The sequence below is a fragment of the Ceratocystis lukuohia genome (assembly GCF_044167205.1).
Source record: "Ceratocystis lukuohia strain C4212 chromosome Unknown Supercontig8_pilon, whole genome shotgun sequence".
In the NCBI taxonomy this organism is placed as follows: domain Eukaryota; kingdom Fungi; phylum Ascomycota; class Sordariomycetes; order Microascales; family Ceratocystidaceae; genus Ceratocystis; species Ceratocystis lukuohia.
Genome location: NW_027263527.1, coordinates 307,170 through 326,089, shown reverse-complemented (window position 1 = coordinate 326,089; position 18,920 = coordinate 307,170). Strand labels below are relative to the sequence as shown.

Sequence of the window (18,920 nt, the reverse complement as noted above, 5' to 3'; positions counted from 1 at the left end):
TGTTTCTATGACTGCATCTGGGGTAGGGTAGCAGAGGAGCAAGATGCCAAGACAAAAGATTGAGGACGGGGTGGCTCGAGGATGTGTTCCACTTCTTGCCAAGATCATGCATGTCCGAGATAGTCCACACACATGCTAGCATCAGAAGAAGCGGGTACCTCGGGTACGGAATGCTACTTTTTAACCGCATGTACCTTCGTTTGTACTCTGTCAGAGGCACTCTCATTGTGATAGAGTAGCTTCTACGCTTGCATCGGTTCGGCAAGCCCCTGGCACTAGAAAGCTGTTCGGAGGGTGTGCTATGGCACCTTGGCTCTTTTTTTATCCTAACTGTAGTATAAGTACGAATATAGCTGGTTATTTGTTCAATCCACACTTTGCGCCATATATCCAAGGAATCACTAATACTTGGCTAGCCATATCATGCGTAAATGAGACCACAGGCAAGACAAGAGAAATACCAAATGAGGCATAATCAAAGATACAGCATTATCATAGCCATCGCTGGCATTTATCGATAGTATGGCAAAGGGGAGTAGTCTCGCCTAGATGCCATCATGTCATCAACTCAAGTCGCTGTCCGACACCACAAAACCAGCTCTAAAAGGTCTCAAAGCCACTAACGCAAGCTAGAGCAATAAATTGGCTTGTTTGTCCTTTTGCGCTAATGGAAATACCGATATGTGGCGATGGCACAAAGGCTGTGCAGAAGAACCTAGCCAATGACCATGTGCTATAGGCAGATAAATCAAGAGCTTGATTTCAATTACAGCTAGTATGCTACATAGCTTAGCTAGTTAGATAGTTACTCCCATGAATTGTTCTAATGCCACTCCGCGTGCCAAGTAGAAGGAGCCTTTTTGCTTCTTCATCAGTTATCCTTACGCTTGACACCATCAACCGGGAGAGTAGGTTGCAGGTATCTTATTCCCATCTAGAAGAACTACCAATCAGTGTCTAGCATATTTAGTTGGGTCAAGTTGCATTCATCTAGCAGTATAACTTGAGACTGTAGAATTTATGCAAAATAATGCACATTCCACAACATACCCAATGCTGCCTATTCTAAGAAAGATGCTTGAAAACCAACATATCGACATATCGTTTTGGCTTAGTTGGGTGCCGGCAGAAGCAGTAGTTGGTTGTTGTATTCCGCAATTGGAGTTTTTCGTTGTTTCTCTTATTTCACCATATCCCTTAGCCGAAGCATTTGCCTATCCTCTACATCATGACCTCCCTAAGTTGGCCCGAATACCATCACCAATGGCACATTCACATTCAAGTATGGCACGGCTAGTTGGGCACTTTATAGAAGCGAATAGAGCTAAGGGCTAGGGGCACCGTATAAGCTTTTGTCAAGAGACATGTTTTGGCTCTGCAATAGATAGTTCCCGAACCTATCCATGATAAAATCAGATACTAAATATCAGACATGCTTGGAGATCGGCATTGGGTGGAAGAGGGGGGGCATGTCGCAATCAGTCCCTATGGGAGAAAGCATATGTAGACATTTCATCCGCTTAATACTTCAACACAACCAACAGCATCTCAGGTATACAAAACAGCTTCTTGGATACTAAAGTTCTGGGTATTGTCATCTATCTGTTCTGGCCTTTGGGCCTGGTGGGGGGCACGTGGGTGAGGGGGATAGTTCATCTTCTTTGTTGATCGCCTATCTACAGTTGCAGTCACTTGCTGGTATATTATGACGATCAAGTTAATTTCCAAATGACTTGTCTAAAAAGCATACAGCACTCATATGTCTCTATACGAATACTAGCCCGTGTTGTCGTCTTCGGCTCAAGTAACACTTACATAAGAGTCACCTCGATCGTGTCAATGCAGACTACTATCAAGGAGACGAGTAGAGGGAGGGTCTGATGGGAACCCCGCCAGGGTTTCGAGGAAAAAATGTAAGGCGCCGATGGCCAAGGCCCGGAAGGCCATCGATTTGAGATACCGGCTCAGCTGAGTATACTGCGGAATTCCGCCAAAGCCTATGACGCAGGTGATGAGAACTTGAGATGACAAATCCAATGCTCCCTCTCCAAATAAAAAATTCAACCAAGCTCTCTAACTAGACTGTATACTATGGAAACAAGGCTCTGGCGCAAGCTTCGGCAAGTTTGGTAGAAACAGAGAGGTGGCGGACGTGGAAGCAAGTCAGAACAGTCGAAGCCACAGCAGAAATCCCACTACTACAAAGGATCCTAGAGCACTGTGAAGTGCAGGAAATGAAACGGTGGACCAGCTAGTCAACGCAAGCTGCAAGAGTACGAATCTGCTAGGCTCCCAGATTATGTCTCTGGCAGTAGCGGTAACGACGTATGCAGAACTGATTCCAAGAGCTGGATAAGAGATAACTACCAAAAGACCAGTTACCTTGCAGAGGCACTTGAATCTCCAAAGCCAATGAATGTGAGCTGGATAAAAGGGCTACACCCAGGCACCATTGCCAGAGTGTTAGTAGCGCACTCTAGACACCATGATTTTGAGGAATACCGCGCTCGGTTTAGTCATGAGAGTGCCGAAACAAGATGTCAAGCGCCGAACTGCTGCAGGCCAAAAAGCCTTAGTCAACCATGGCAATGCCTAGACAGCTCTGCGGAAGTGACAAAGAATTTTGTGAGTAAGATTCTTATTGAAGATAGATCGTGCAAGTATCCAGTGGAGAAACTCCTCCTAAGATAGGGGGCGCGTCGAGTAGACATAGAATAGAACGGGGATAGACTAGCCTAGCATGGAAATATGTGATGTGAGTGCTCGGTTTTGTTCGGATGCTTTTTGCTTGCCTGTATTTTGTTTTTACTTTATTCTTCTTTTTTTTCCTCCTGTTCTACCACAAGTATAGGGTGAAGGCTAGCGACAAGCTTGCTTGAATACACGCGCGTTTCTCGCATCAGGAATTTGGCAAGTCTCGTGGGTGGTTTAACTATTCTAGCGTTGTTCAATTTTGGTGATTCTCGTCAATGTTGAATTAAAGTTTATGTGCAAACCAGAATATGATTGATGAGCAAAAATGTCTGGTACGTGGCGCTCGTGACGCTCTCCATGTCTTCAAAACTGCTGTGGCTGAAGACCCGCAAAAGGGTTAGAAATGCCTCTAAGGGTTTAGGTATCAAGTGGAGAAGGCGCACAGGCATGGGGCAGAAAAAAAGCCTCTTCTAGCAACTGCCTATGGAAGATGAAACGCCAGACTCGTTGCGGTAACGTCTATGATAGGCGAGCGCCCAAAACAAGCGAGCGCCCAATTTTTTACCACCTGTTGCGTGGCGCGGTATATATGTTAAGTGGCGTCCCATACGTGCCCCACTTATCCAAACCTATTGTGGCTGATCACGTGACATGATTGACACCACAATACAAAAGGAATAGTTCCAGGACGTAGCATAGACTTGAACCCTTTAATAAACCAACTGATTCAACATTTAAGATCTATTCCACACCACCTACATTATAGATTCTTTTATAAAAAAGCAATAAAGCATCTTATCGATTAAAACTATTTTCTATTCTTTTCTCTAGATATCTCAGAAGCAATGTGATTTGTTTTCGAGTTAAGACCAGCCTTATCACATATTCCACACTGCCAGCTCCGACCTTCTCCGACCACCACTTCTCGATAGTTTGGCCATCAGCTGCATATTAATGTCTTTCTGATCAGTTTCATTCCCTTCTGCACCCACAGTCACCTTACCTCTATCCTATAGCCAGGTCACTTTTACTCTACACCACTTACAAAGAGTTACATTTGCCTGTTGAAGTATCTGGTTCTCAGACTTCAACAAGGCATTATGATGCAGTATTGCCTTTATTCCCTTTGAAAACGACCTAAGTCCCCCAAGGATTTATGAGGGAGAGCTACTCTGATGCTTTCTTATTTGTCCTTCGAGGTATTTAGGTTGTGAGCTGGTCTCAAGCAGTGTATTTGTGGCCCATGAGACCCAAGGGTCCGGGAGGCTCTTAGGGTTAGGATGTTTGTTCAGTCTTTGTTTAGTACATTAGGAAGTAATCATTGACCTATTTTCCCCAGACTTGCATCTTTGATGCCCTATCCGTGTGATCTTGGCTGAGGCTGACGGTGAGCGCACATCCTCCTAAAAGAGACCATATAAAGCTGTTTTTAGCCCAAGAATGCTTTTAGCGTTGCCGTTTGACAACCCTAAACCTGCATTTGATGGCTAGAACTCCTAGGCCGCCGTCATCATCCCAACTTTGTGACCGGCCTTGTCTTTCCGCCCTATAGCATAGCCTATCGGGGGCTTTGGGCTTACCTATCCCTCATGAATTCTTGCCTGCGTGCCCTTGTTGGCATATAACACGATCCATTCTACTTCTCAAAGTATCCATCCTCTTTGTATACCTTCTAGGAAGATTCTCAAAGTCTTACACTTCGCGAATACTGTGGACACAGTTATAATGATCGCTAGAGATGTGCCTATAGTCTGAGACTTTGTCAGAAATAGCTCTATTATTACCAGGTGTATCAGAGACACTCCCATGGTCCCGAACTTGGTGAAAGACAGGCTCAGTTTAATGTTCTCTAACTGCGCCAGGGGCAGCACTATGGACTCTATCTCTGGCAGCTGGGACGTCTTGGCGACCAATCCTAGAAATCAAGTCATGTCGAAAGGCAGGTATCTTAGAGGCTAGATATTCAACATTCAAGCATGTAGCATTAGCTTCTACATGATGAGATGCTATTTGCCTCTTCTACAGCGTTCTTGTATGGCTTCGAAAATCTTTTGGGCCTTGGGTTCCGTTTGTGCAGGCAAGTAGATATATCCTAGTACGATGATGCTGGCTGCCAGATGCTAATAGCAAGCCCTATTATGAAGATCAGAGGCGGCCTCAACGGGCTATTCATAGATTAGGTAATAAGTGCGAATGTCCTAATTAGTGTCAAGCAGACAGCATAGCCGATGACCTTCTACACAATCCCTTGAAACCTAGCTTCTCATGTCGAAATCTTTGGAAATGGCCGAAATATTGTAACGTGGTCCATGAGCAAGCGGACCACACAAGTAAGCGGGCCAGTTTCGTCACACCTGCAACCAGAAAGGCCTTATTACACCACCACAACGAAACGATTAAATTCAAATTATTCAGAGCTAAATCCTGTCACCATCACCGAATCATTCTCACAAGTCCATGTATTGTGTCCGGTCTTGCCACAAATACTACAGTGCTGAACAGCCCCTGCGGTTGCCATTCTCGCGCCTCTCTTGCTCTAGCTGCTCATCCACATCCTTTTGGTCTAGCAAACTATGTTCATCCTTTATGCTGAGGCTTCCTCCTTTCTGGAGAAATGCACTTTTGGCCCTTCACCGTTTGCTTAAAGCATAATTGGCCTCCCGAAGCATCTTGTTCTCAGACCTGAGAAGGGCTACCTAATGCATTATGGCCTTCGTCCCTTTGGTAATTTGGTCCACAGTGCTGTAAATGGGTATTGGAGAGCTGCTATCATGACGGTCAATCTGACTTTTCATCCAAGTAGACTGTGAGCTGGCTTGCATTGGGTTATGTGGTGTTTGGGAGACCCAGGGGTCGTCGTTGGGTTGAGCAGGGCTAGATGGTGTTGGAGTCTGCAGCTTTACGTCTAGCTTTAACAAGACTGCTCCAGGATAAAAAGAAACTAATCCTGCTCCTTTGAATCTAGTTTTAACATTTTCTTCTGTAAAGGTAGTGTGGAAGGCAGACTTGAAGGCGACAAAAAACTCCAGCTTGGTCACATGATTATTGTGTGACTTGATAAGCACCCCAATCTCTCACCCATACACTCGCTTTAATGGACCAAAGCATGCAACATCCAAAGGCTGAAGCAAGCGTGATGAGTGTGGTGGCATAGAGATAGTGATCATATTCTTCACCTTGCAGAGTGTGTTAAACTGGGCTGACTGATGATTTTCATGGCCATCAACCAGACGCATGCGATATATACCGGTTGCACGACGGGCAGTATGTATATAGAAATTCCGAATCCAGTCTATGCATGTCTTATTGTCAGTCCATCAATTCTCACTCGGTTTTATCACCCAGTCATGCGGAAAGTGGCACTCAGTGTACCAGTTAGCAAGGTGGTAGGTCCCCTTGACCACAACAAATGGCGGAATGCACCAACCGTTAGCATTCACTCATTGGATCACTGTAGCCCACTCTCGATTGGCAGGCTGGAATGTCTTTGCCCTGCCACGTCTTTCAGCATGTGCAACAACCATGAATGAAGTGATCATGCCCATTGCAAAGCCGGTCTCATCGAATATTGTACAAATACGCATCCCGGATGCCGTATCTAGCTTTCATGCTCTGGACAAGTGTGAACCATGTATTTATTTTGTCAGGATATTCTCAAAGGGCTGTGCATGATTAAAACGCATCTGGAGGTCTGGTTGTCGTCTTACGAAGTTCAAAGCCTAGAGCTTGAACTTGAATTTGAATATATTTAACGTCTACGGGAATCACAGAGATCAAACGACGCCGGACTGGTTACCGGACAGAAATTAACCCTCTGCAAGGTTCACTATAGAGTTTTGGCGAGCGAAGCGCAATTGCTCCCAAGTTACCTTGTTGCTCGTTTCCACTCTACCGTGGTTAAAGTACAAAAGGCAAAAAAAAAAAAAAAAAAAGAAAACAAAGAAAGGAAGGAAAGAACGAAGACAAAATCAAACACTAATTATCCAACAGAGAAATAAAACCGTGAATAAAGCGTAGAAAGAATGTAAAAGAAAAGTAGTAAAGAAAACCAGACTCATACCTCCACACTCCCTCTCCCGGCAGATCACCTTCTCTCTCACGTCCCAATGCGGAACACCCTCCACTTAGGGTCTAGTTTCCCTGCCAGATATCTGCAGCTCTTGTCTCCTGTGAGGAGCTTTCGTACAAATCTCATGGACAGGTTCTTCTCATTGCCTAGACATTCCCATGGGTGGGTAAAGGTCTTGGCCTGATCGCACCCTGTGACTGGGCAGTGCAATTCTGCGTTCCTGTGGTTGAGCCACACATGGTACTCTTTGAAGTCGCCGTGTCCGGAGCGCGCTGCCAGGATCCGGGCGACTGTGCCTCTGTGTAGCCCCTTCATCCAGCCGATGTCGTATGGTCTCGGCCAGTTCAGCGCTCCGCCGAGGTGCTTGATCTTTGGGCAGTTTTCTTTCATCCAGTTTCGGAAGTCTGCTTTAAAGGCTTCATTCCTCCACCTTCTTGCTGCCGTTAGTGACATTGTGGCTTTTGGGACCAGAAGGTCTTCGCTCTTGCAACCCGCTTTGGCCAGCTGGTCGACTGCCTCATTGCCCGGGACTTCGCAGTGTCCTGGGACCCAGTGCACCTTGCCCACCGGCTTATCCAGGGCCAGGTTGTCTGATCCGCCTTGCCATCTTGCGAGGGTGCGGCGGATCTCGTCTATCGCAAGCTGCGAAGTGCCCGGTTTTTGCATCCTCCGGCCAATCCGCTTTACCACTCCCAAATTGTCGACACATAGGTTCAGGCCTTCTGCTTGTGAGGGGGCGACTTCAGCGGCCGCTCTGACTGCCTTTAGGGCGGCAATCGCTTCCGCATCCGCCACTTCTCTGTATCTGCCGCATGAGCCCTTGCCCTGTGCGAGTATTTTGCCCCGGAAGTAGACAGCCCAGCCTGCTCCAGTGTCTCCATCACTGTTACGTGAGCCGTCTGAGTAGGCCCACATCGTCTCTTGTGACTCCTTGCTGAGCAGGTCCAGGTGAGCCTTGGCTGCCTCTTCTTTGCTCAGTTTCTCTGCCAGCGACTCGGCTGGACCTTCCTGTTCTGGCCGGAGTTTCGTCGAGTCCCTGATCGGGTGTGGTAACAGGGCCTTTGCCTCATCGATGCTCCCGTCAATCGTCGTCCAGTACAGAGGGTGGTCTGCATTGCATGTTGAAGCCCGTATCCCTCCTGTCCGCAGCATGTCCTGGCAAATGATTGCCATGTTCGGGAAAGCTGCGAATCTGTAGAGGCACTTCTTGCTTGTCGTTTTGAAGACAGGTACAGCGGCTCGCAAGCCTTCTCTGAGAACCTTCTCCAAAATGCCCATGCTGGTCTTGCTGGCTCTGGGGAACCAGGTGGTGGCCGCATACGTCATCTGTGGTAGCATGCATGCTCTCACTGCCTGCATTACTGAATTCGGGGGTGCACCGCTGTGGACTCTACTGATGCGGCGCAGCACGTTTGCTGTCTTGCGTGCCTTGGTCGTCAATTCTTGGCACTGCGTTTTGAAGTTGTGGCTGGTGTCCCAAATGACGCCGAGCCACTTCATTTCCTGCATTGGACTCAGCGTTGTCCCGTTTGGGAGTCGAAGTCCTGTGTTCATGCTCGGGAGTTTGCGGCCGGTGTACAGATGCGTGACTCCTGTCTTACTCCAGTCGATCCTCAGCTCATTTTCCCTACACCACTCCACCGCGTGTGTCATGTAGGTTTGCAGCGTGGTAATGTTGGTCTGGACTGATGGCGACGAAACATATATCAGACCATCATCTGCGTATCCCAGGCTGGGTAGCTTCTTGAAGAGTTCCGCCATGTACAGCATGTACAGTATGGGGGAGACTGGAGATCCTTGTGGCAGACTGCCTCCCACTTCTCTCTCCACTGGGAGCCCTCCTTCGACCGAGAGGCTGACACGCCTATCCGTCAGGAAAGAACCTACCCATTTGCACAGAGACTCTGGCCATTGCTGCCCTCTCAGACGTGTCACCAGCCTGTTTTTCCTAACCGCATCAAAAGCTCCTTCTATGTCGAAGGTGACAACTGATGTGATCTTTCGTATTTTCGATTCGCCGATGACAACATCCGCCAATTTCCATGTGAGGTCCGTGGCGGCCCTCCTCGGGACTGCTGAGGCATAGTTCTGTGGGATGATGTTCAGCTCCACTGCTTGCGCAGCAAGTCTTCTGGCTACCATCCTTTCCAGGCTCTTCCCCAAGGTTGACAGGAGTGAGATCAGCCTGTAGCTCCTCGGGTGCGACTTGTCCGGTTTCTGCTTCGGGATAACCACCAAAGTTGCCGATTTAAAAATCTTGGGGTGGTATCCTAGCTCCATACATAAGCCGAACAGTTTTGTTATTGGCTCAGCGAAGGAAGGCCATGCTGTCTTCCAGGCTGTGTTTGGGATGCCATCTTCTCCCGGTACAGTGTTCCCAGCGAAGCCTAGAGCTTTCCAACGTCTTTCGAATCGCGTTCACCCAGAAGGACATTCGCCATATCTTCCACATCAATAAGCCGGGGCGGAAACCCTCGAAAATCCAAGTAAATGATGTAGTTAATCTATCAACTTTTGCTGTTCGCTAACTAGCGGCCGGTGTCAGTAACCTGAGTCAGGGTTACCGGGATTTCTGACCCAGTTCGCTCATACATTAGGGTTAGTATTAGACATAAAGGGTCCCCTTCCAAGGTCCATGTGCTTGATGTAGAACATAGTAGTGATGGATATTGTTGTAGAGATTCCAGCTCCACTCAGAATAACATCGGGTGAGTATCTTGTATAGATACGTGGCACACGAAGTTGTGAAGAGATAGTAAACCTACCCTGAGATTAATTGGAATGAAATAGACATATGTCACAACAGATATATAAACCGGCTGAGATCCGCTCCTCAGACAAGACTTAGATACAGAACAACTTCAATAATCCCTTATTTCTTCTTCTCCTCCTTACAGGACATGAAGTACATCCTCCTAATGTCTCCTCTTAGCCAGTCCTACCATAGAATACATAGTATGTGTACGTCGCGTGACGTAGGGCTGGGACTTGGATGACGAAGATCTAGTGGGCACATGTCAACAGTAACCTATGTACCACTCATGTCCGTTGCTGCCGCCACACGACAACATACAATACGCAATTAGGCAGTTATATCGGCGATATTTCTCAAAGTCGACTGCGTGGTGACTTCCGTGCTCATCAAGGATCGGGAGACCATAACAAAACGGTCAGTTGAGAAGCGTTTAATGTGTCACTTAAACTACTTAGGTCCCCCAAGGCCTACACCACTATGGGTGTCATGGTACGCTACTGCTTCCTACCCTGTCTGCTGTGGCCTTGTTACCTTGTTCACCACTGTAGCCTTGTGTTACACTGTTCACCGCTGTAGCTCCTGTTGTTCGATTACTCTTCCTTGCCACTGCTATTGTAGATATGTCTTGTGGCAGGCATCACTCTCTCTGTCTTCTGAGTGCTGAGCCCTTAGCAACGTCCTCGTCTCTATCCTGATGACTATCTGTTTCTTGCTCGATTGAATACATGCTATTACTCTGAATCCTTGTCCCTGACTACTAATGCTACCTGTCCGTGACAATGGGTACCGTAGTTTTCTGTTGCAGTAATAGCCCAATCCTGCAGGCATATTTCTCTCTGGCTACCAACTAATGTGGTGGCATTGCAGAATAGATTTCGTATTTAAAATGGCTAATCTTTTTCCAAGTTCTTTTTAGACCACATCCCGCACCTTAAATACTTTACACATCAACACCTCTGAGGTTTGATAGAAGGATGCCACCCCTTTCATAGACCTTCGGCCACAGGATGTATGGGTATTAGTTTTGAAGGCATGGGGCATGTATGGGACACTACTTAACATGCGCGGAGCGCTACGCAACAGAGCCATACCAGCGGCACGATTTTCCGTGGCATTGATCGCCTGAACGACTATAACCGATTCTTGATTTCTAAGCTGTACTGATTTTGCCTTTTTCCATCTTTCTCAACCTATGTCGACTCCAACCGAATATATTTTCTCTCTTTCTATAAATGCAAAACGGAGAACGGGATTCCGGTCAATGAAGGACACTTCTCGTCGTCATATTTTAGCAAGATGACAAATGGGCATAAACACATCGATGTAGAAGTGTATGTCCAAAGCACAAGGCATGAGAAAAACAGCATATAGAGCTATACCAAATGTAGGCCCCCTGAAGCCCAGCCTAGAGTCTACTGGAAATACTGATTTGAAACAGCTTTCCGAGCATTTTACAACGGTGATATTGGTAGTAGCATGTACGTCTTGTCTTTTTCTTTTTACTTTGGGAATATTATGTCTTATAGAGTAAAGTGCTGCTATCATTACAGACAAATACTTTCCAAGTAATAAACCATTTCTAGACAGTACCATTGCTACTGAGCACCTAAATGCATGCTTAATTATATGCCTCATGACATAAGACCTAGTATTCCAACTTGAGCATTTCTCCACATCTATCTAGCAGTAGCAGACATTAAGAAAGATGGCTACTAGAAACTTGGACACCCCGGGAGCTGAGTGACTAGCCCAGGTCTATGAACATACACTTCTACATCGACCCGTTTATGCCTATTTGTCATCTTGCTAGAATACAATGGAAAGAAGTGTTCTTCTTCGACTGGATTCCGTTCTCCGTTGTGCATTTATAGAAAGAGAAAAGATAATTAGGTGAGGCTTTCGAGGGGGCCAGCAACTGGTCTATGCTCGGACGTAGTGATTTCCAGCTCAAATGGACCAAAGCAGAAACAAGATTATAAATTCATCTGTAGCACCCAGTTGATGGTATATCAGTCATTCTTTCTAATCGCTATTCTTTCTACACATTACTTCTGCCATCCTTTTGTTACCTCACCAAATCATTCAAAATGCAGCCTTCTTCTTGGCTACCCTTTTGCCTGTCATTCTCGTGTTTTCAGGGCGGCAACAAACCTGGCTCGACTGACAAGGCCCAGTCTACCTCAACTGTTGATCTTAGCTCTACTGACATTGCTGGGGCCCTCATGTCTATGGATTCCTGGGATCCGGGCTACTTCACAGAGCATGGCTATTCGGTATGGACAGAAGACAGTGTCTTCAGAGTCCTTTCTCAGCACTCTGACCACAACAGCCTAAATCTAGTTGTCCACCTTTATGTTGACACTGAGCATAAGGCTGTGACTATATATGAAAACAACTTGCCTAACGAAAGTCCGAGTGAAGATGCTTTGGAAATCCAAAACATTTACAGAGCCCTGTGCTTAAGGGCCAAAATTGACCCTAACAGAATACAGTGGATCGCCATGGATGTTAGTGACTGGACTACTAGCATCATGCTCGAAGAATATCGCCACAACAATGGCCTTGGCCAAGACGATTTTTACATAACTCCTGGACAGGCCGACTGGGAAAGGTTTTCTACTGATCCGCACTTTCAAGCTGCTGCTAAAATGATACCCAAAGTGGAAATAGACCGAATCGCTGTCAGAAGTCAGCAGCGTGAAGCTCAGGTTTCTGGCTACTTACCTTTTGATGTCGAATCCATGATGTTCTCATTCAAGCAGCCAGTTTCGGAAGATGATGACGCCAGCATAGATCCTATCGACCAAAGCCTCCTCGAGATTAAGATTAAGAATAACCTCGACGCTATCGTCCATTATGCAGAACACGCCATAGCTACTACTACAAAGGCATTTTTGGAAGCTGAATCAAAAAGCGATGAGGCTGTCACAGAAGCTTGAAGGCTTGATTTCAAGTCTACTTTCATATATCACAGCGATTATAGAGGGGGAGCCTTTTTAACACATTCAACTAATAAACCCTTTTCTATTCAAAACTATTGTCCAGCAGTTTTACAGTACAATACCGATAATTCTCTTAACCATCTGGTTCTCAGACTTCAATAAGGCATTCTTAACAGTAAATATTAGGAGGACGTACTGAATGTCCTGTGAAGAAGAGGAAGAAGGAATAAGTGGTTATTGAAGTTGTTCTATATCTATCAAAGTCTAGTCCGAGGGAAAGATCTCAGCCGGTTGATATATCCATTACTACCATGTTCTAGATCAAGCACTTGGGCCTTGGAAGAAGACCCTTGATGTCTGATGCTAACCCCAACGTTTGGGCGAACTGGATCAGATCAGCCGAGTGGTTACTTTCATGCCCATCGAGGATCAGAAGACAATAATGACCAGTTGTTCAGCCCATAGTATGTCGGTCAAAGTGGCTTAGCCAGCCAAGACCTGTCTTATTATCAGTCAAGCCAACATGGGCCGTCGCAATAACTTTCACGGGTTAGATACAAGATGTTCTTTGTAGCAGGTTCGGGTAGTCAGAATACGTGCATTGAGGGGAAAAGGAGGAGGTTTTTAAGTGATTAATATGTAGGGAGCATACCCACTATATCCCAGGCACATCGTTAACAATAACCCAATTGTCTGGGAGGTTGATATCTCGATATCAGCTAGCAAGGTGATATTGGCCCATAACCACAATGAATAGCGTGATTGCCCAGCCTTCAGCGTTAATGGCCTAGATAACTATAGCCCGTTCTCGGTTTCTAGGTTGCACTAATTTTGCCTTTCCATGTCTTTCTGCGCCTGTGACAACCCTTCGAGTTGCAATGACACCCATCATAAAGCCAGTCTCATCAAAGTTGTAGATATCAGTTACGATGGTACCATATTTTGCAATTGTATTCTCCACACGTGTGAACCAACTGCGAATAATTGCTGAATCTTCACATTTGGCCCTCTTGTAGTCGTGTCTACGATTAAAACGCATCTTGAGGTCTAGCTGTCACTTTATAAAGTTAGAAGCCTAGTGCTTGCCAACGTGTAGCGCGTCGTGGTCGGCGAGCAGTTGGTTGGCCATTTCTTCAACACCATGTGGCTGTGGGGGGAATCCTCGTAAAGCTAGGTCTAGAATGAACTGAACAATAATCTACTCTTTTAGATCAGATAGTGCCCTAAAAGACCTTGTAGGTCTCTGAAGAGCGATGGAGACTTAATTTATGGTCTTTCTTAAGGGCTTGAAGGGCAATATTGATATTTGCCTCGTTAATTGATGGCAGCATAATTTATGGTAGAAAAAATTCACTTAAAAGATAGGAAATGGTAGTCAAGACAAAAGTTTGGCGCTTGCTTAGATTGGGCGCTCACTTGTAACTTACGTTATTGACTACAATTCTGATCCCTAGAATAGTGCCTGAGTATATCTCATGACCACATTTCACAGCTCGGTTGAAAAATATAAATTTTGCCAAGATAGAGCTAGCCAGTTAGGCCTTACAAAAGGTTGAGGCGCAACGGAGACCTTTCTCAGGGCAGGTCAACATTTACATCATTGCCCTGATCTTCCCCTTGTCCCCATTGTAACTTTAGCAGCTCCTTGGCTCTAGTTGAACCTGTTAGTATGACACCCACCATGGCCATGGGACAAATAGTAGCACCAGTGATAGGGCCTGGACAGACATAGCCTACAACACGTTGCTCAAGGCATTGTTTCCCAGTTGATGTATCAATCACATGAAAGCGATATTAATTTTAGAGGTAAATATCTGCTTTTGCTCATTAGAGCTGATTATTCAGCTTGTTATAAACGGGGGCTTTTTGACACTCTGGTAGTGCGAATAAACTATCCGATTAGGATTAAACCCTCCGATGAACCCTGCATCTATATATTACACTTGGAGCCACTACTTAAAAGTATACATTACAGGTTAAGGTTAATATTTTGGCTGTGAAATAGTTATGCTATGACTTCGTGACAAGCCAGTATCCCTTAATCCTTGACGCCCATATAACTTTGCTGGCATTGCATTTCACAAGATACTTGTGTGATCTGGCAGGCCATTCACTATTTCGTAAAGATGAGCTGTAACAACATGTCCATAGCAGTGAACGAACCCCCCTGTGAGGATTTTAAATTCTCATTTTCAGCTCTAAAGGTTGGGAGTCACCTCGGCATCAATATTCTCTGGTCATGAAGATTAACTGTTGCGCCATTATCATTGGAGTGCATAAGGGCACCTGAAAGTCGTAAAATAGATAGACAGACAGTGGCCACCTCAGAACACAAAAATCTCACATGACATGCTGCTTAGCTATGTACAAGTGTTTAAAAGATCTTATTGTTTGAATCAGATAATTTATTCAAGGTTTTACATCTACAATACATCCTTGGACTGTTCCTTTTGTACTCCCCTCGTAAGGATTCTGCGGGATTTGTGATAGGTGTCAACCTTTTCATGCGTGTTCAGCCACATGAGATGTGAGTCTTGGTTTTAAAAAGGTGGCGCACATGTAGGACGCCACTGGACAAATATAGTGCGCTATGCAACACAAAATATTATAAGTGTTGGATGAAATGTTGGATGAACTGCATGGAGGATGGGTATTGTGGGGAATTTGCCTTCGGTCGGGTTAACCCTGGGTAAACCCGAGCCCGAATACTTCAGCTTAGTTGTCCATGACGGAAGAACTTAACACTTTAGAGAATGAATAGAAAACAAGCTTCACCAATTCGATCAATCTGTATACCAGCACGGTTCCACGTGCGGTTGTACAGGATCACGAGTGACTTCTAAAGTGATATAACTGAATTCAGTAGATTATTCCGACACTGATCAGTTCTTGGTAGAGTTCTGAACAGCAAGGTTACGGAATTCCGGAGAAAGACAACCTTCAAAGAAAATTTTCAACAACGACCCCGCATCAAACCCCCCCCCCCCCCCCCCGACAACATCCCCCGGAGAATGAGCGACGAAAGCAACCAAGGAAGCCCCGACACACGCTCAGCCATTATAAGTCAACTGTCCGAAATGTCAGACGGACGGGCCACGACGCGGATGGGCTCATCGCTAACGAGGGATGAGCGCATCAAGGCGATACAAGAGATCATCGACATCCTGGACTCTCACAAGGTTATGGATGACTGCGCATGTGACATGCTGTTCGACGTGTTCGGCGAATGGACGGCCGACGAATGGAGAGACCTGGGAGGCATGTATTCCCGACTCCGCTCCGAACTTATACGCCATGGCGTTTACGTCCCTCATCATCGGATCACTGGCTCGATGATGAACTCGATCGAGGTGGCTTCGCACCCCGTCGATGAGTGGACTGACGAGATGATGAAGCAGTACGATACCATCTCACTGGTTTACACAGGGCAGAGCGCACTGCAGGAGCGTCTCACCAAGGAGAAGATCCCTCGGGATCTGTGGACTGTGAGGCAGTGGATCCTGGAAGACAAGACACAGGGTGCTCGTCCTACCCAAGAACGAGCGGTCCGTGTTGCACAGCCCAAGCAAGGAAAGGTAACGAAGGGGACGCAGGACGCGCGTGAGGAGTACCAGCAGGGGAGCGCCACGATGGTCGAAGGAAGTGCGACTGATCGCTCGATGGAAGGTATGGCGGCAGTGCTGGAGCAGGAGCTCTGCCTGGGTGTGGAGCAGGAGCTCGGCCTGGGCGCGGGGCAGGAGCTCTGCCTGGGTGTGGAGCAGGAGCTCGGCCTGGGCGTGGAGCAGGATCTCGGCCTGTGCGTGGAGCAGGGGAAGACCGGTGGCACGGACTTCGCTGACTTCAAACACCATATCCCGTCGTCGCGCAACAACGCCCACGAGATTGAGCAGCGCAGGATCATCAGTCTGCCGGAAAAGGCCTGGCCTGAGGAGGACCAATACTCCGGCACGACGGACACGGTGAGCCCCTGGCTTCGCTTCCAGTCTTTCGTCAATAAATGCAACCAGCTTGGCTTGGAGGAGCACTACCTGCACGACGCACTAACCTGCATGATGGCGGCGGGCAACGTGCGTGACTACTATGCGGAACTGGTCCTCACGACAGTTGCAACCGACTGGAAGTCGGTCATGATTCAGATGGAGCAAAGATTCGAGAACGAGGGGATGAAGCTGGCGTGTGACAACCGCTGGCTGCACTGCACTTTGGACGAGTTTATCCGCAATAGGGGTGATGGCAGGCTGATGCACGAGATAGTCTTTGCGAACTATGAGTGGCTAGAGAGTGGACAGCGGTCTCTCTCCTCCGTCTACCACGGACATCGCATCCTGCGTGACAGACTTTTGGTCAACCTGCGGCAGGACCACGCTACGGCCAGGGAGTCGAGCCTTTATGGCTACTCCAACATGACTGCATTGGACATGGCAACTCATGTCTGCAACGCCCTCAAGGCTGAGCTGCAGGTGACTGCTTTGGAAAGAAAAGGGCAATATCAACATCATGCACTGGTCGTCCACTAAGTGCAAACAGGTGACAAGTAGCGTGATGGCAACAGAACTGTACACGCTGGTGTGTGGATTTGACGTCGCGGCTTGCCTGAAGGCCACATGCGACGAGATCTACAAGCGCACGATCATTGGTGCCTGGGTCAGCACGGTCGATTTGTCGGCGTCTGATCGGCCAGAGACCACGAGCCGTGACTTCTCGATCGCATTAGCCGTTCCTGCATGCTTGACCTCATCGAAGAATCGTGCCTTGAACAGTCTAGTGTGGGGAGGTGCCGACTCTCTCGTCACGATTTCGAACACGCCCTTTCTCCAGCAGGCCATTCACTTCTGTCTGTCGTGAATGCATGAAATCTGCTGTTGGGGCCGACTCAGGCACGGATGTCCAGGTGCCATTGTCTTCCTCCCCAGGTATCCCCGCAATCCAGATCTCACCACCAGTGACTGTTGTGATAGCGGTGTATGCTGCCGCTGTATGTTTTTGTTTTTGCCTCTGCCTCTGCCTCTAGCTCTGTTTTTGTTTTTGCCTCTTCCTCTGGCTCTGTTTTTGCATCTGCTTTTGCCTTTGCCTCTGTTTTTGCATTTGCCTTTGCCTTTGCCTCTGCCTCTGGCTCTGTTTTTGCTTTTGTCTCTGCCTCTGGCTCTGTTTTTGTTTTTGCCTCTGCCTCTGTCTCTGTTTTTGTTTTTGCCTCTGCCTCTGTCTCTGGCTCTGTTTTTGCATTTGCTTTTGCCTCTGCCTCGCCTTGGCAGCTGTGGTGCTGTCTCAACCTCCATGTCGAGGATGCACAGCTTGACTGACGACCTCGCCATTGTCGTTGTCGTCCTGTTACCATTGTCGACCACAACCATGCTGGCGTCTGTGCTCATGACCATGAACGGTCCACACCACCCTGATACGCAGTTGCCAGCATTCTCTCTCCATGTCAACACCTGGGCGCTGATGGCTGGAGTCTCTGGGTCTGAACCATTCTTAGCAGTGAGAGCCTCAGTGACTTATCTGTAGCTCTTGAAGCGCTCCAGTTCCACCATGGCCATCTTGATTGCCCTGGCACTCCTTGTTGTGGAAGGCGAAGGGTTGCTGACAGAGGTCAGCCGTGGATAGGCGCCAAACACCAGCATCGTCGGCACAAGACCTTCCGGGCCGTTCCTGTCATTGACTGCCTTGACTGCTATCTGGAGATTGAATGCTCAGTCCACTCTACTGTTCCCTTTTGTCATCACGCTGAATGCCTTTTTCAGCATGGCGTGGGCTCTCTCAACCTTGCCCACTGTGTGATGAGCTTTGGTCGCCACTCCCTTGGTCACAGTGCTGTCATCCCTCTCATTCCCCTGGGGCCAAGTGGTCCTTATCCTACATGTACACTCTATACGCATCACAGAGAATCTGGGGCCAAGTGGTCCTGATCTTACATGAGCGTTTGACTTTGCTGGTTTCTGTCTTTAGCTTTACACACTTGTGTTTTAGTTTTTCCACTGATGAACGACGGCTCAAATTCCTTTCCCTGATCTTTATCCTTTTTCTCTTGTTTTGGCTCACTTTACATGCAAGACAGCAGAAGGGCATCTCGACTTTTAAAGAATGCCCAGTGTTGGATGAAATGTTGGATGAACTGCATGGAGGATGGGTATTGTGGGGAATTTGCCTTCGGTCGGGTTAACCCTGGGTAAACCCGAGCCCGAATACTTCAGCTTAGTTGTCCATGACGGAAGAACTTAACACTTTAGAGAATGAATAGAAAACAAGCTTCACCAATTCGATCAATCTGTATACCAGCACGGTTCCACGTGCGGTTGTACAGGATCACGAGTGACTTCTAAAGTGATATAACTGAATTCAGTAGATTATTCCGACATTATTCCGACAATAAGATTAGTTTGAAAGACCCTGATAGTTATGGTTTATTACATCATCACAACTTAGAAATAAAATGGTCTATTAGGTTACACGTTGATAATTC

At 47.1% G+C, this 18,920-nt stretch overlaps 3 protein-coding genes across 3 annotated transcripts; 2 read left to right on the top strand and 1 right to left on the bottom strand.

Moving 5' to 3' along the window:
- Positions 1 to 6,790: 6,790 nt before the first annotated feature.
- On the bottom strand, positions 6,791 to 8,905 carry HOO65_080086 (putative double-stranded RNA/RNA-DNA hybrid binding protein; the record flags this gene model as incomplete). The annotated part of the gene is made up of 1 exon (XM_071001429.1): positions 6,791 to 8,905. The coding sequence occupies one exon, from the start codon at positions 8,903 to 8,905 to the stop codon at positions 6,791 to 6,793; it is 2,115 nt and encodes a 704-aa protein (XP_070856317.1).
- A 2,700-nt stretch (positions 8,906 to 11,605) lies between these two features.
- Positions 11,606 to 12,457, top strand: HOO65_080085 (uncharacterized protein; the record flags this gene model as incomplete). Its single annotated transcript, XM_071001428.1, has 1 exon — positions 11,606 to 12,457. The coding sequence occupies one exon, from the start codon at positions 11,606 to 11,608 to the stop codon at positions 12,455 to 12,457; it is 852 nt and encodes a 283-aa protein (XP_070856316.1).
- A 3,080-nt stretch (positions 12,458 to 15,537) lies between these two features.
- HOO65_080084 (Integrase) lies at positions 15,538 to 17,760 on the top strand (the record flags this gene model as incomplete). Its single annotated transcript, XM_071004185.1, has 4 exons — positions 15,538 to 16,920; positions 16,988 to 17,294; positions 17,338 to 17,422; positions 17,472 to 17,760. The coding sequence occupies 4 exons, from the start codon at positions 15,538 to 15,540 to the stop codon at positions 17,758 to 17,760; spliced, it is 2,064 nt and encodes a 687-aa protein (XP_070856315.1).
- Between the last annotated feature and the right edge of the window lie 1,160 nt (positions 17,761 to 18,920).